General features: G+C 40.9%; 1 protein-coding gene across 1 annotated transcript in view; it reads left to right on the forward strand.

Annotated features, from left to right (window-relative positions):
- The first annotated feature begins 5545 nt into the window (after window positions 1-5545).
- The window catches only part of LOC139781128 (uncharacterized), a 28228-nt gene continuing 19450 nt past the window's right edge, over window positions 5546-14323 (forward strand). The window contains exons 1-2 of the mRNA XM_071719954.1: window positions 5546-7315; window positions 11189-11287. Of these exons, the coding sequence (XP_071576055.1) occupies window positions 7114-7315; window positions 11189-11287 (301 nt within the window). The 5' untranslated portion in view covers window positions 5546-7113. The remainder of the gene's footprint in view (window positions 7316-11188; window positions 11288-14323) is intronic.

Raw genomic sequence — 14323 nt, forward strand, 5'->3', positions numbered from 1 at the left:
CCCGCATTATCACGAGTCGCATCGCGTACTTAATATCTCAATCTGGACCGTTCTCTCTGCCTGCGTATCAAAGTACGCAACCATAGATCATCGAGGCGAGGGGGAGTGACGTTATGGGATATCGAAGTACCCTTTGGAACGGTTATCATCTACATCGTCAGATAGGTCACCGTGTATCCCGTTTCTATATTTTCATCCTATTTCCTTTCTCGTCCATTTCTCTCCTTTCTCTTTCTCTTTCAGCTCCGATCCCCTTTCGGTCTCGCGCTTTTCACCCCGCGCAAAACTGCTAATGAATATCGGCCCTAAATATCAGTCTACGGGGATTCGGCGAGGGGTTCGTCGATGCTCCTCGTCCGTCGGTGCATATGTCCGTATATTACGGGGGTTTACACACCCCGGTTCCCCTCGTGGTAACTCCGCCACGGCCGATCCCTCTCGCCCGTACGTGTACATGGTCACGCTCGTTTGTCCCGCGTTAATTCTTCGTCTTTCTCGGGGCTAGCTTGTAACTCTCATACAGCTCTCTCGTTCCGTTTGTCACCCCTCCCCTCGCCTCGTATTCCTACCCTCTCGATGAAAACTCACCGCGCGACACCATATGTCCGCTCCCATCAGCCCGGAGTCAAGACGCGCGGGCGCACGACATCCCCTCGCATGAAAATCTAATCGCGAATCCGGCGGAAACTCCCGGCTCCTACTGCAAATCCTTCCGGGAGTTGACGTCGACGGTTCACGAAAATTACGCGCGCGACACTGCTCGCAAGCACGAAAGGAACAGCCGTGGACACGTTCGTTCCGGTATGTCAGACATTTCGCGCAAGAGTTTTCTATTTCTCGTATAAGATACCTATGCAATAATTTTAATGTAAAATAAAACATTTCGCAATCTATATTTAATCTTTATTGTATAAATAGTTATTATTTTGAATTTTAAATATTTGACGGAATTTTTTTAAAAACGCTTTTATATCCTTAATTCTGCGAGCCATATGATTTTCTGTAATATCGAAGAGTGTGGCAAACGAAAATTTCCGCCCGGATACTGTAATCCGGATTGATGATAACATCGCAATTGTTTATGCGATACAGTGACCTAATGAGCCGATAATCGCAACGAGAGAGAGAGAGAGAGAGAGAGAGGAGAAGGGGGAGTAATATTCGGATGCATGACTCGGCGAAGCTTTGTTTCTGTCGCGAACACACAAAAGCAGCCAGAATTGTTTTCGTACGGTGAACTCAACCGCAGTCTTGCCATGATCAATGACAGGCGGAGGCTTAATCGATCCGGCACGCTATTGTTGGCCAGAATTTCTAGCGCGAAGAGATCCTTCCATCGATCTTCGCGGATTTAAATCGCGTACACCGATGACGATCACGTGGACGATTAGATAAACGATTCAGGGAAGGCTCCGTTAATGCCAGCGCGTTAGCGCGTTGTTGTTGTTGTTTATTGTCATTTCGAAATCCATCGCGATGTGTGTCGAAATCATCTTACGACGACTGCATTTTTTTATTATTCTTTATTTCAAAATTCTTTTTTAATCGTTTGTCGCAATATGGATTATTGTAGTCTGTTGTGACTATTGAGATACGTAATACAATTGATACAATATAATAGTATGATACAGTTTAACACAGACGACAGCGTTGCTTTTATATAAATGTTGGTGTAAAGATAAAAATTCAACCTTTTATTACGTATAATATACTATATACTATCAATATTTAATAAATTTAACAAGTTTTTTACTATATTTTACTTTTAACTGCTCTATATAATATATTAATCTGTTATATAATATATTCACAATCAATGAGGGCAGAAAATTATATGAAAAACATTTCGAGGTCTGAAGTGACTTTCTTGATCGAATCACCGATCTGCCGATACTCGCGCCGGGATTCTTCCTCTGTGGATCCGGATTAATCGGTTTAAATTGGAACAATTTCTGCCAATTACGTTGCCAGTTTCCAGATAGCGCATGCTTACGGTAGAACGATCGTTCGTCTACCCGCAGGGGTCCATCTGCGTCCCGGCGCCGTGTAAGAGCCGCGATCATGCCCACATGCGTGCACACTCGCGCATGGCACACGCACGGTAAATTGTACGCGTCGCTTCACGATACGTTTTTTTTTTACACGTATCGCTCTCCGCCGGGCGATAACCATCACCCACATATTCCCAATTGGTAAAGACAATCGCTAATATGTTTCTCTCCTTGATTGAGAGTGAGTCACGCTGTGTACGCCGCGCGGCGCGGCGTCTCCGTCCGCTCGACGTGAAAAAGACAGGCAGAAGGAGAGAAAGAGAGAAAGAGAGAAAGAGAGAAAGAGGAGGGACACCCGCGGCCTCTTCTCTCACATTTACCACCGGCGAAACAATTGTTCGACGGGACAATCAAGTAGTAAATTTGTGGCGCCAGCCGGCTGCCCGCCGTATATCCGGCGTTGTTGAACTAGTTTGCCAAGGTAGTAGCCAGCTCGTATACACGTGGGCTCGTATACACGTTCGTTGCAATAACACGTGGAATCGACCCACGATTAAATACAGATCGGCGAAGTGACGTTATATTTCGCGTTCCAATCAGAATACTGGTGATTTCTCATACGGCGAACAATGCTAGTTCAAGTTAGTAACGATCGAGCGAAAAATATCGTCACAACTTTTTTCTGGAAGAATAATTTTCTGGTAAAAATGAAAGATTATCTGATGCTGGAGGTTTGCACAACATAATCGTCAAAATACACTGGTACAAACTAAATATATTTAATATTTGTTGAAGTTTTAAATGTCCATTTTTTGTTCTATGACAAATATGACTATCCTTCGGCTTGTAAATTACATCTATGTATATTTACTTACGCAATCAAACATAAATATACGAACAGATTCGGGTCGACGCCGATAATGAAGCTATAAATCGAGAGATGTCAAAAACCGACAAGATATCTTAAATCTTTCTAAAAACGCTTTTTTTAGAAAATCAATATACCTAAGTTGATTACGTGTTTCGTTATTCTGAAATTAGTCTTTATTTAATATTAAAGAAATATGCACTTTATGTTTATAATAATGTTCTTTCTTTTTGCATTACCTACAATTACCGAAATTCAAACAATCTATTAAGAAGCAAAATGCATAAGTTTTTCAGATACTACAATTTACGGGCGTGTAAAAACTTCTTGATAAATAATTATGTTTAATAAACAAAAATAACAAAACTCAACCATTATCTATCACTTAATTAAAATATCTATTTTTTGCATGAAACAATCCTTACGCAGTCGATTTCATCTTCATGACCTCGTAATTTCACCGTCATACTCTTATTCTTGTATCCTCCTGCTTCCCTCGACCGTCATTTTTTTCGTTTTCTCTTTTTTTTTCGCAGGTCGGGGATGTCGTACAGCTTTTCGCACGCTCGCGTCGCGTCGCCGCAGAGACCCGTATTCGTAGAGTATGAGAGTAAGCAATTTTCTTCCGAAGATGGAGCGGCCCTGGGACATCGTCGGTGCTCCAGGGAGAACGTACGACGATGCGAGCGAGCGAGTGAGTGAGTATGATTGATGCGGTTTGTCGGTCTCGCCTGACGTCCAACATCTCGTCTCGCGTCATGCTCGTGGATACTTACGCCCCGACGACGACGACGACGACGACGACGACGACGACGACGACGACGACGAGGACGGCGACGAAGACGGCGACGAAGACGGCGACAACGACGATGATCATGACGACGACACTCGCGGTGTTACAGCCGGCTACACTCCGCGCATTCAGTCGCGGGACTGAACTTACGTTGAACCGCTGCGTCTCGATTTCTCAGCGTACGCGCGGAGAATGATACGGAGTATCATCTTCTCAAGAAACTTAGTTGAGTTTTTCTTAGCGAGAGAGAGAGAGAGAGAGAGAGAGAGAGAGAGAGAGAGAGAGAGAGTTTTTGCGAAAAGAGAAGAGGATACCGTATTACCCTGAGAATCTAATCTAACAAATGTATTGTCTATGCAGCGATATTTATCATCTTGCGATCATTTATACAAATGGCCACATTTCACAAAGAGGAAATAGTTCATACTTGACAGCTGCGCGATTTAGTAATCGTATCGCGTTTTTAAGTTCATCGAACAATTGAATGTCAGAAGCATAGCGAAATGCCGTTGAAATTACGCGCCGTTTTTTTTCGCGGCAAATTATATAACAGTATTGAAATGCGGCGAAGTTGACATCGCAATTTATTCCTTGCAATCTAAGTATTACGACTTGAGTGATTACATTGTTAACTCCTTTATTGGTCATTACACTTTCGTGGAATTAAATTACAAAAGTTGTCCCCGAGATGTAGACGTTACCAAAATTTTTGAGAAATGTTGTCAACATGTTATTATCGTGGATCAAATATGCTTCTTAGAATGCAGCTTTAATAAGCTGATGCCTGTTAAATTCTGTTATGTTTGACTTTCGCATCTGATTCGTTTCGCCGCAATACCGCGTTTGCAGAGGCGAGTAGGCATGTAGCATGATAATTAAATTGTGCCATGAATCATATTAATTTATGGATGTAACCATACTCCGGCCACTCGGAAAAGATCTACGAACATTTATTCACTTTTGTTTTAAAATTCCATACTTTCAAACTGCATTTATAACTTTAACGTTCGTTCTAATAACTGCTAAAAATAATCGGTATTAAAAATATATATTTAATTTTGCACAGATTTAATAGTTACTAAACTTATTTACACAAACATCTTGCGATAATTTCGCAATCGTTATCATGATAAATAAGCGCACGAAAAACGAACGCATAATCTCGTCTCTTATCGAGTCGAAAGAGCGCGGCTGAGAAAAATGCGATGAATTAATGCATCGATTATCAATGCAGCTGAAGGATTTTTTTTGATGCGTTTTATTTTTTATATGCGCGATTATTAAACGTAGACAGGTGACAGACACAAATAACGTCGCATATATTTCTGGTAACAAAAAGTTAAGCCTATTGCACACAGTGTGTACCTTATCGAAATATGTGCGAAGTATCGTTGCACCGAAAATTCTGGATTATCAGAAGTCACGCCAGATCGGAAAACACCGTCGTCGTTTCGGCAAGCGATTAAACGGTTAAAACTGTTTGATGCTTGATAAACTTTATTGCTGCCCGATATCGTATTGGATTTATCCCTTCAGAGCGTATCATAAAAGATTTTCAACGTTCCTATCGGGGATACGAGCGCGCTCGATTTTATGAAAGCCAAGATTAAAGTAAATTCTTGTCTGAGCTAACACACGAAAAATCTGTTATGAGATTTTTAGTTAAAAAATCTAATACATATTTCTTTAAATTTTAATATTTCCAAACACACAATTTTTCAAATTCTTCAAATTTATCGTTATACGGTCATTTATCAAATCATAAAGTCACTTATAATTTCTTGCTTTTCTACAAATATTGTTAATTTCAATCGAATCGTACATGTAATCGTACATTAATCCTATTTAAAGTTTACGTAATTTTCGATACTCGGAAATTCTAAACTACTTTCTTCAAACGGATATCATCTAAGTATACAATCCCCTTGAAAGAGCGATGGACGTGATCTAGAAACTTCTCAACCAACCACGAAGATTTCATCTCCTTCGAAATCTCATCTTGTAGGAAAAATCGAAGCTCACCCTTGCGGCCATAAAAGCCCGAGCTCCTCTTTCTCACCTTCGGCCCCGTTGCCTAAATTTTCTAAGTTCGCTCCTCGCGCCCAGCAGCATCCACCATCGTGATGGGTGTTGAAGGACGTGCGCCGCGAGCCGGCGTACGTGCATGTACGTTCAAGTGTGCGAGGGCAGCGCGCAAATATCAATCAGTGGAGTCAAGAGTGGAATCAGGGTGGCCGAGTGGTTCCACATAATGCTGCAACCAGGAGGTGAGAGAGCGTAGCGCGCAACGTGTATCTCGTATTCGCTGGCCGGTGCAGTTCAGACATACGCGCACACACACAGACGTGAATCCACCGCATACACGTATCGGAGGCACATACGCATACAGGCGCGAAACCCCATCAGCAACCCCACACGCGGTACCGGAGCAACGACGCCCGGTAGCGTTCGGAAGCGTCGTCGGCCCCACTCCCCTTCACGGAACGACGATCGTCCACGTGTTGGTTTATGCGTGCACCACCACGTACACCCGGGAACAAGCCGGTGTGTGTGTGGGTGGAGTGGAACTGAGAAGGCGTGCCCGGGAGGCGGGACCCGGGACCAAAATCTTGGTGTGCATCGGACTTCTATGTGGGTGTTCTCCCTCTCCGTACAAGCGCCGACGGTGTGTGCGTCGTTCGTGTGATTCTCTCGGTCTCGCTCCTTCGCTCACGTCCGTCGCTCTCGCGGCCGTCATCGCATGGGAGTCTCTCCACTATCAGACCCGTTAACAGCAGTCGGCGTCGAGGCACCCGCTCTAACAGCTAACGTCTCTCCACATCCCCGGGCTTGAGCCGGTGTTCCGCCGTTTCCGATCCGTGTCCTGTCCGGCCGATGGACCGCACGGAAATCAGTGTCGCTGACAACCGGAAGCCCAGTCTCTTGCGCGACACATATTCATTATCGCAAAACAGACAGAAGCTGTCCTACGGGGGTCCGTCTACGTGTTGACAAACAGCTTCGAGTGCCTTGACTGTGCCGGCGAAAGAATCCCCAGTGCTTGTGCGCTATCACGAGAGAACGATGTTGACAACTCTCGAAAGGATGAAGTCCGCGAACAGGTAGTCCTGAGAAAAGATTTCATAGAACACCCTTGGGGTACATTGCTGATTAAAAAGAGACATCTCTTTCTTAATGAGGCATCCAACAAACAGTCTCGATAATTGTTGAAAAATCGTTGTTTCTGAAGACACAAGTCGCCGAAGATTAAAAAAATCCCCCACAGACATCTTTGCCAAAACATCCTTGAAAGGACATTCTGGACATATTTTCATTGGAAATCAGGTTAGGAAGGACTGTGTATATTTATTTATTGCTGAAGAAACACTTAAAGAGATTGCAAGCGTGTTGGGAGAGGAGATGCGAATGTCGTGTGTAGTGACGCGAAAGTTGTAAAACGGTGAACGGACTCGAGGTCCAGGATGATGGAAGTGCAGCAGCAACACTCGCCTGTCGGGGTGGGTCCACTAGACTTTTCGAGACGAGGGGTTGCCGAGGCGTCAGCGTTTCGCGTTGTCAAGCCCAAACAACCGGCCTCGTCGCTCGTGCATCAGCAACCGCTGCCGCCGGAAACCAACAACAACGAGAATCTTCAGGAGAACCCGCAGATTCCCATCGACGAAGGTAAGAATTCTTGACTGGTCTGTCGAGGTTGAATTGTCACTGCAACAGTTAGTGACACAGAATATTATTTTTTAGTAATCTTAAGTATTAACCCGAATATTCTTTTAAACGTATTTTTAAAGCAAATTTTGATGATAATATTGTTATAATAAAGAATAAGTTAAACAATACCTCTTCTATTCGCATTAACAACGTATAATAAAAAAACAGCAAAATATAAAATATGCGATATTTGTACAATATATAAAAATGATTTGAGATAAAAAATTGTATACAAAGTATATAATCTTCCCTAATTTTGAGTTATAGATAAAATGTTTTGAGAAAGACCTTTGTAAATATAATATAAATTTACTATTATTTATTACATAATAATTGTTAAAAGTTTTTAATCAGAGAGAAATTGAGTATGTCTATTTAATGTGAATTCTTCAGGTATATAAAAATATACAATAGCACAATTACAAATTTCTCAAACTTCAGTATATTAAATATCTACTTTCTGTCAATTGTATTCGCGTATTTATGGACGATATGTACATTATCGCGATTGAAAACTCAATATGCCGTCAATTATTTTGACTGAGACACCCACGCGAGTCGATCAAACCCTAAATACGCACCGACGATACACTCTCCGCGGAGGAAACCCCCATATTCCAGATAATAAACATATCGCGTCCACAAGCCTTTGACATTTCCAACCGTATGCCGTTCGCTGACGTAGCTGCCCTCCGACACTCTCACCCCGTGTCCATCTCTCGCCTGTCATCATCCTGTCTATATTACCTGCCTATTACCTCTGCAACGTGACATTTACGCGGGTAGCTCCTGCAGCTCGCGTCAACACCTGAGCTTGTCCGCACCCACACGCGCGAGGATCGCGGGTGGTCCCGAAGCACAAGCGGGACACGGGATGCTCACGCACGAATACGCACACGCGCGTGCAGGTGCGTAGGGGGTTGTGCCGTCATCGTGCACAACACAGTCTGTTCAACAGGTGAGAGGGGATGGTTGGCATTAGACGGCTGCCTATATACTAATACCCCGCTACTAATCGCGGTAACAGGCTAAACGCAATAATATCGAGCTACAGGCGTTGAGCTAAGCGGTTTAAGCGATAATTGCCAGGTGATGGGCAGCTCATCGAGGGGGTTGACTCGGCTGTTCTTCGGCTGCTTGTACCCCGCCGAGATACTCAGAAGCCTTTGTTTGACAAGAGGCTTAAAAGCACGCGGACACGTCTACTTGTTACGGAATTGCCGACAGTCCGATCCTTGTTGATCGAAAGGAAAAGAAATATATTTATATCTCTTGCGACATTTAAGTACTTCTTTTTCTAACAGTAAGCTTAGAAAAATACGAAAACTTAATTATTCAAAGGGAATTCAATCTGAATCTAATGAATGTAAACGTGTTTGGATTTCTTCTCGTTTAAGTATCTCGATCTTTCGTTATCTTGCATACTGATTTTTTTTAGAATTCAATTGTGCAACGTATATTTTTATCTAATGTATACGATATTGTATCTATCTCTTTTCTCCCCTCGTTTGGAAAAATCTTGCGACCCAACGCCTTCAGGGCGAGACAATTTTCTTAGTCCTAAACAGACCGATCTCTTCTCTGAATTCTTTGAATTCTCCGGATCTGCCGATCGGCCGCGGTTGTTTTTGTCGGTGATTTCCACGGCAAATCACGTTGGCCTTACCGTTTTATAGATTTATGACGGACCGATAGCGCGAAACGTACGCGCGGGACTACGCCAGGATAAGACTCTCGCGCGAGCAAACGGCCCGATATCGCCGCGATTCTCCGCTAGCTAACAAACACGCGTTACCTGCATTGTGTGTACACACGTATCGATGTGTTACGCCAGACCGCCTTATCTCAAGCGCGCGGTACGTCCGCTATATAGGAAAATATGATTTATTTCTGATAATCCTGGCGAGAATGAGACAGCCTTTGCGGCGCGGCGCGGAGTGTCTAATCTCTTCGTGCTATCTCCAGGTTATCCCAGTCGGTCCTCTATATTGCCCGGATTACAGATTTCTCTCGCTTTTTTTGTCGATTCTCGGTATAGCCGATGTCCCGTTATCGATCGATTAATCTTTATAGCGATTACCGAAAGTTACAGAAATGATGCATCATATCGGATATAATAATAAATTTATTTTTCTGTAACTAAGAATACAGAAATAATGTATTGCCAAATTTTTATTATTAACATTTCTTTTCTTCTCTTGAATTATTAATTTCAATTATTATTTACTGAAGAACATGTTTTTATTAATTATTGATATATTTCATTTCTAACATGGTTTTTCTTAAGATCACATTAAATTTAATATAATCGTAATTTAAACACATTTAGTCTTAATTTATTTAATAAAATATATGCACATTTTTTATAGATGCAATTAAAGTGTATTTATTATTCTACCTCGAAATAGAAAGTTCTGGCAGATGTTATATTTTGTCTTATGTTAATAATCTTATTTTATATATACTTATACTGTTAATAAAATTTTATTCTGATTCATTCCTGATTAGATGTTTGTAGATTTTTGCTTTTATTCAACATAAAATCAAGAGACCGAATGACGCGTATATATATGATATCGACGTAGACAAAGCTAGATCTGATTTAGCTTGATCGAATTGAACGATTAGATAGGTTCTGGATTACGCTCGTCATCGTAAAACTCGGATTTGATATTTTTATCATACCTGTGTAAGAATAAGATGGAAGAAAACTAACATGGATTTATAACACGATCGTATGTCGGTCGAACTGCAGCTTGGTAATCGTGATTAATTTCCCATTGCCGCATAGTTGCGGACTTCTTTGTTTCTACGTTGCTGCGATATCGGAAATTGTTAATCTTTAGATTATTGAGCAATGAAATAAATACTTTTGTATGTTTTTATCTATATTTACAACTGAAGGCTTCATGACGTCATACGGATTTTATAAAATGTGTGATACACATTAAATTATCAATTTTATCAATTATAATTGTTTTATATTCAATTTTTTACTTGTTGTTGATCTGTGAAAAGATGGTTAAACAAGTTGTCATCTTTCTATAAATTCATTAATTATAGGCATTGTAATCGTGCCAATATTAATTCGATATACCGTAATTCGGTATAACTTTTGGCATTCCATGCACTGCACTGAGCGAAAGACAAGACTTTCACTTATTTGATTAATCATCGGGATGGCAAATTGGCGTGAAGTTTTCGAACTTTGATCCTCCACCGGAACGATCAAAAGAAACCAACCAGGATGGATGGCGGATGTTCGGGGATAGGAATGCAGGTTTCAGGGAGAAAGAGAGCGAGTAATGGCCGAGGCAAGGTTGATAAATAGAGGAGGGTTTCTCCTCCTTTCTAATAAAGACGCTCTTGTCGAGGGGTTGATCTTTCCTACGAACTAGGAATACTAAATTTGTCAGGACTTGAGATGTCATTGCAGCGCTGGTGGCTGGCGGGGTAACGATGTATAAACGATCGAGAAGAATGCCCGATCGTTTTGCCGTTTGCATCACTATCTTTTTATATCGGATTTCGCGTACACTGTCTTTCAACAATCGGTCAATCGTAATAGATCTAAATGGCGGATATATTTGTTCGATAATGATCGTATAATTTTTAATATTTCTTATGTACTTTAACACAAAATAAAATGAGACTATAAATTTTTTAAAAATATATTTAATATAAAAATCTTTGCTATTATAAATCAGTAAGAATTTATGTTTTGTTTTAACATATTACTATTGTATATATACCTAATTAAAATTTTAATATAATAAATATAATATATTATGTTTATTTAACGATTTTAATGTAATAATATTATTTTTTTAGGAGGATGCAATGTTCGTTTAATGTTCCCGAGACTGTGGGCACCTTTCGGGAATGCCACGGAAGTTACGAGCCTGCCACCTTTACCAAAAAGTCACTCAGGTATGTGCATAAAGAGCCAGTAATCCGTTTTGTCGACAAGTTCGTATATTCAATCGAATTATGTCACAATACAGTGAAAGAATCTCTCAATGTCGAACTTAGGTGCACCTTGACTTTTCGCACTTTGACATATCGGAGAGAGAAAAAAGTAATTCTGATATTTCGCTATCATATATTTCATATCACTTTCACATCTCGTTCAAAACTAAAAACTAATATAGAAATAAAAGTGTAGAAATAATTCTGATTTTATTCTAAAAATACTGCTTTTTATCGACAAAGAAATATTTTATCAAAATTGAAAATTTCACTGTTATGATGTGTCAGATTAAAACGTATCGAGTATTAAATCGTATATATTATTTTGCGCATGTTTACTCGTTACTGATTATTGTTGTTTGCTATACCTCACACTGTTTGCTAGAGATTTATTACAGATACTATGTATATTTTAAATATCATTTAATTCTACTTACATTAAATATTCAAAGAAACTGCGCTTGCGGCGCTTCAGATACACACAACTGTCGCTGCACATACTTCCATTCGTCATTCGTCGTTGCTTCTTACTTTCTCTTCGAAAGGTGTAGACGGGTGGGTGTAGCGCCGACCTTTCGCCCCGGTTGTGACGATGGCTTCCTCCTCGGCCCGGATGACGGCAGGTTTTTATTTGCCGATCATTAAGAACGAGACCGGTCGTCGTCGACGATTGGGATAAATGGTAGCACGCGTCATACCACGCACGGACATGGGCCTTTCTAGCTCCTGCCGGCCCAATTGGAGCGGATTAGAGGCGCTGGCACAGGGATTCGGTCCGTCGGCTCCTTTGTGCTTGTACCTACCCTGAATTAGTAACATCTTGTCATGTTAAACGCCCATGCATATTCTCTTCCTACTTCTCCCGCGCGCGCGGGCGCGGGCGTGCACGTGGCCATTCATCTGCTGCCCCGTTCATTCTCAGACATGATAAGATCAACCGCGTTACTTTTATCGTCGCGTTTACGTCGCCGCCGCCGCTCTGCCAAGATTTGCGTCGCGCAAACATGGCGCTGGTTGAGCAGTATCATATTATTATTTATATAGACTATCACTGCTATCTTTATTGTAGAAGATGCTGATTCATAGAAGCTATTTCAAGACGAGAAAGCGGAAATGTTTTGTGATTTGTCATTATTAGAATATTGTGTTGATGGAGTAAAAATCTCTTCAACGATCTCGACAATCTGTCTCGACAGTAAACAAGTATTTCAACATTTATGTGATAAACGTCAATATTGTCATCGATTTATTTAGGATTTTTAAATGAGTGATTTGAGAATACAAATATTATATATCAATAATGAAGATAAGTTTACAATTTTGAAATAGTGTACATGACATTTGAATGTTAAGAAAACAATCTTTGGAATGGAATTTATATAATACTTCACTTCCGAGTATACACAGGAAGCAAAATTTTGATTTACATCTTTGATTGATATGCGAGATATCTTTAATGAGTAAACTCGATCGGCGATTTCGGTGTATCCAAACGTTTCTTGCTGCGAATCGATAAGAGGACTCGTGACAAGGGGATGACGTTACTGAAAATGGTTGTGGACGTGGATTAATAAAGGAAGGCCAAGCCGGGGGGAACAATTAGATCGAGTTAACGGCCAACTTTAATCTTCTGTCGTCCGTCAGTCGTTTACTGCGTAGCGATCTGCCGCTATATAGAACCGTTATACACTTCAAACCCCTTCCGTGATGTCGGTTCATGGAAAGGAATACGCGTGACCTTTGCCGCGCAGTCGGCGTCAATAGAGCCGAGTGACAGGGCGATGTGGGTTTTCAAAAACGGATTTTTCATCCGGCCGTCAGTGGCTATTTAAAGTTAATCCCTCAATAATTACGAGAAATGATATCAGGGTGTACTCACGAAAAAAAAAATCGGAATTAAGGAGAAAGGATTTAAATTTGAATTGATTTAGATTGAAGATGATAGATTATGATTTATTTTACTAGTAAATGTATGTGAATTAAAAATATTTTTAATAATACACTTTTCCTTTATTTATTTAAGATTTACTTTTTATTTGGAAATATATTTAGAGATATCTGCAATTGTATAATTTTAATTTCTCCTTAAAACATCTTATTTAACTTGCTTCGTAACGATAATATAAGCAGAATTATTTTATTTTCGGTACGATAACTTGAGTAACGTAATATTTAATAAACAAGTTGACATGTTCTTACTTTGGCTCGTTTCGCTACCGGGTTTGCACGGCATGCAGCTACACTCTGGAAACTTTGTCGTTGCTCGTCCCGATAAGCAACTCCGAGCACTCTACGCGAACATGGCGGATGCGCATCAGTGGCGGAACCGTCGTAACAAAAACGATCGCGTAGTCGATTCAAGAAGTTTCATTCACCGTATCGGGGGACTGAAAACTACGCTTACAGGGCCACGTGACACGCATCTCGATGCAGTGTCAGAGATGCACGTGTGCGTAAACTGCACGTCTAGGCATGCGGAGATCCCGTCGAACCCGGACCAAAGTTTAAACCCATCTGCCGGACGGTCGCCGACCGTTTTTCTCTCGTTGCGGTTTGCACCGTCAGTTTTTAGCGCATTCCAGTCGACCCAGACGCAGCATTTGCGTAAGCAGTTCTTCCTATCGTGCCGCGGGACACATCTGTCCGAACTTCCTCCTTTTTTTTGCTCATTCTCGTCTCGCTTTTCTGGTACCTTCCTGACAATGAAGCGCGAGCGACGAAATAGAATTGTTTTCGTTCAATTGTCACAAAATTCAAGTTCCTAGTTGACTTTATTTTTCTTCAAAGTATTTATATTTAGCGTCCACAAGATTAAATTATCCACTTAAGATTAAATTCACGAAGCGTATCTCTCTGAGAACGTTTTAATTAGGAATTAACAAAAATATTTGCTATTAACATGTGTTTGAAATTTATCAGTTCACGATTTGTTAAATTTATTTCCAAAATTGAGAATCTTTTAATTTGATCAGTTCAGTAATGTTAATCAAATAATAC

The sequence above is a fragment of the Temnothorax nylanderi genome, unplaced genomic scaffold, assembly GCF_030848795.1.
Source record: "Temnothorax nylanderi isolate EJ_2023f unplaced genomic scaffold, tnyl_v1.0 TNYL_tig0317_pilon, whole genome shotgun sequence".
Taxonomy (NCBI): domain Eukaryota; kingdom Metazoa; phylum Arthropoda; class Insecta; order Hymenoptera; family Formicidae; genus Temnothorax; species Temnothorax nylanderi.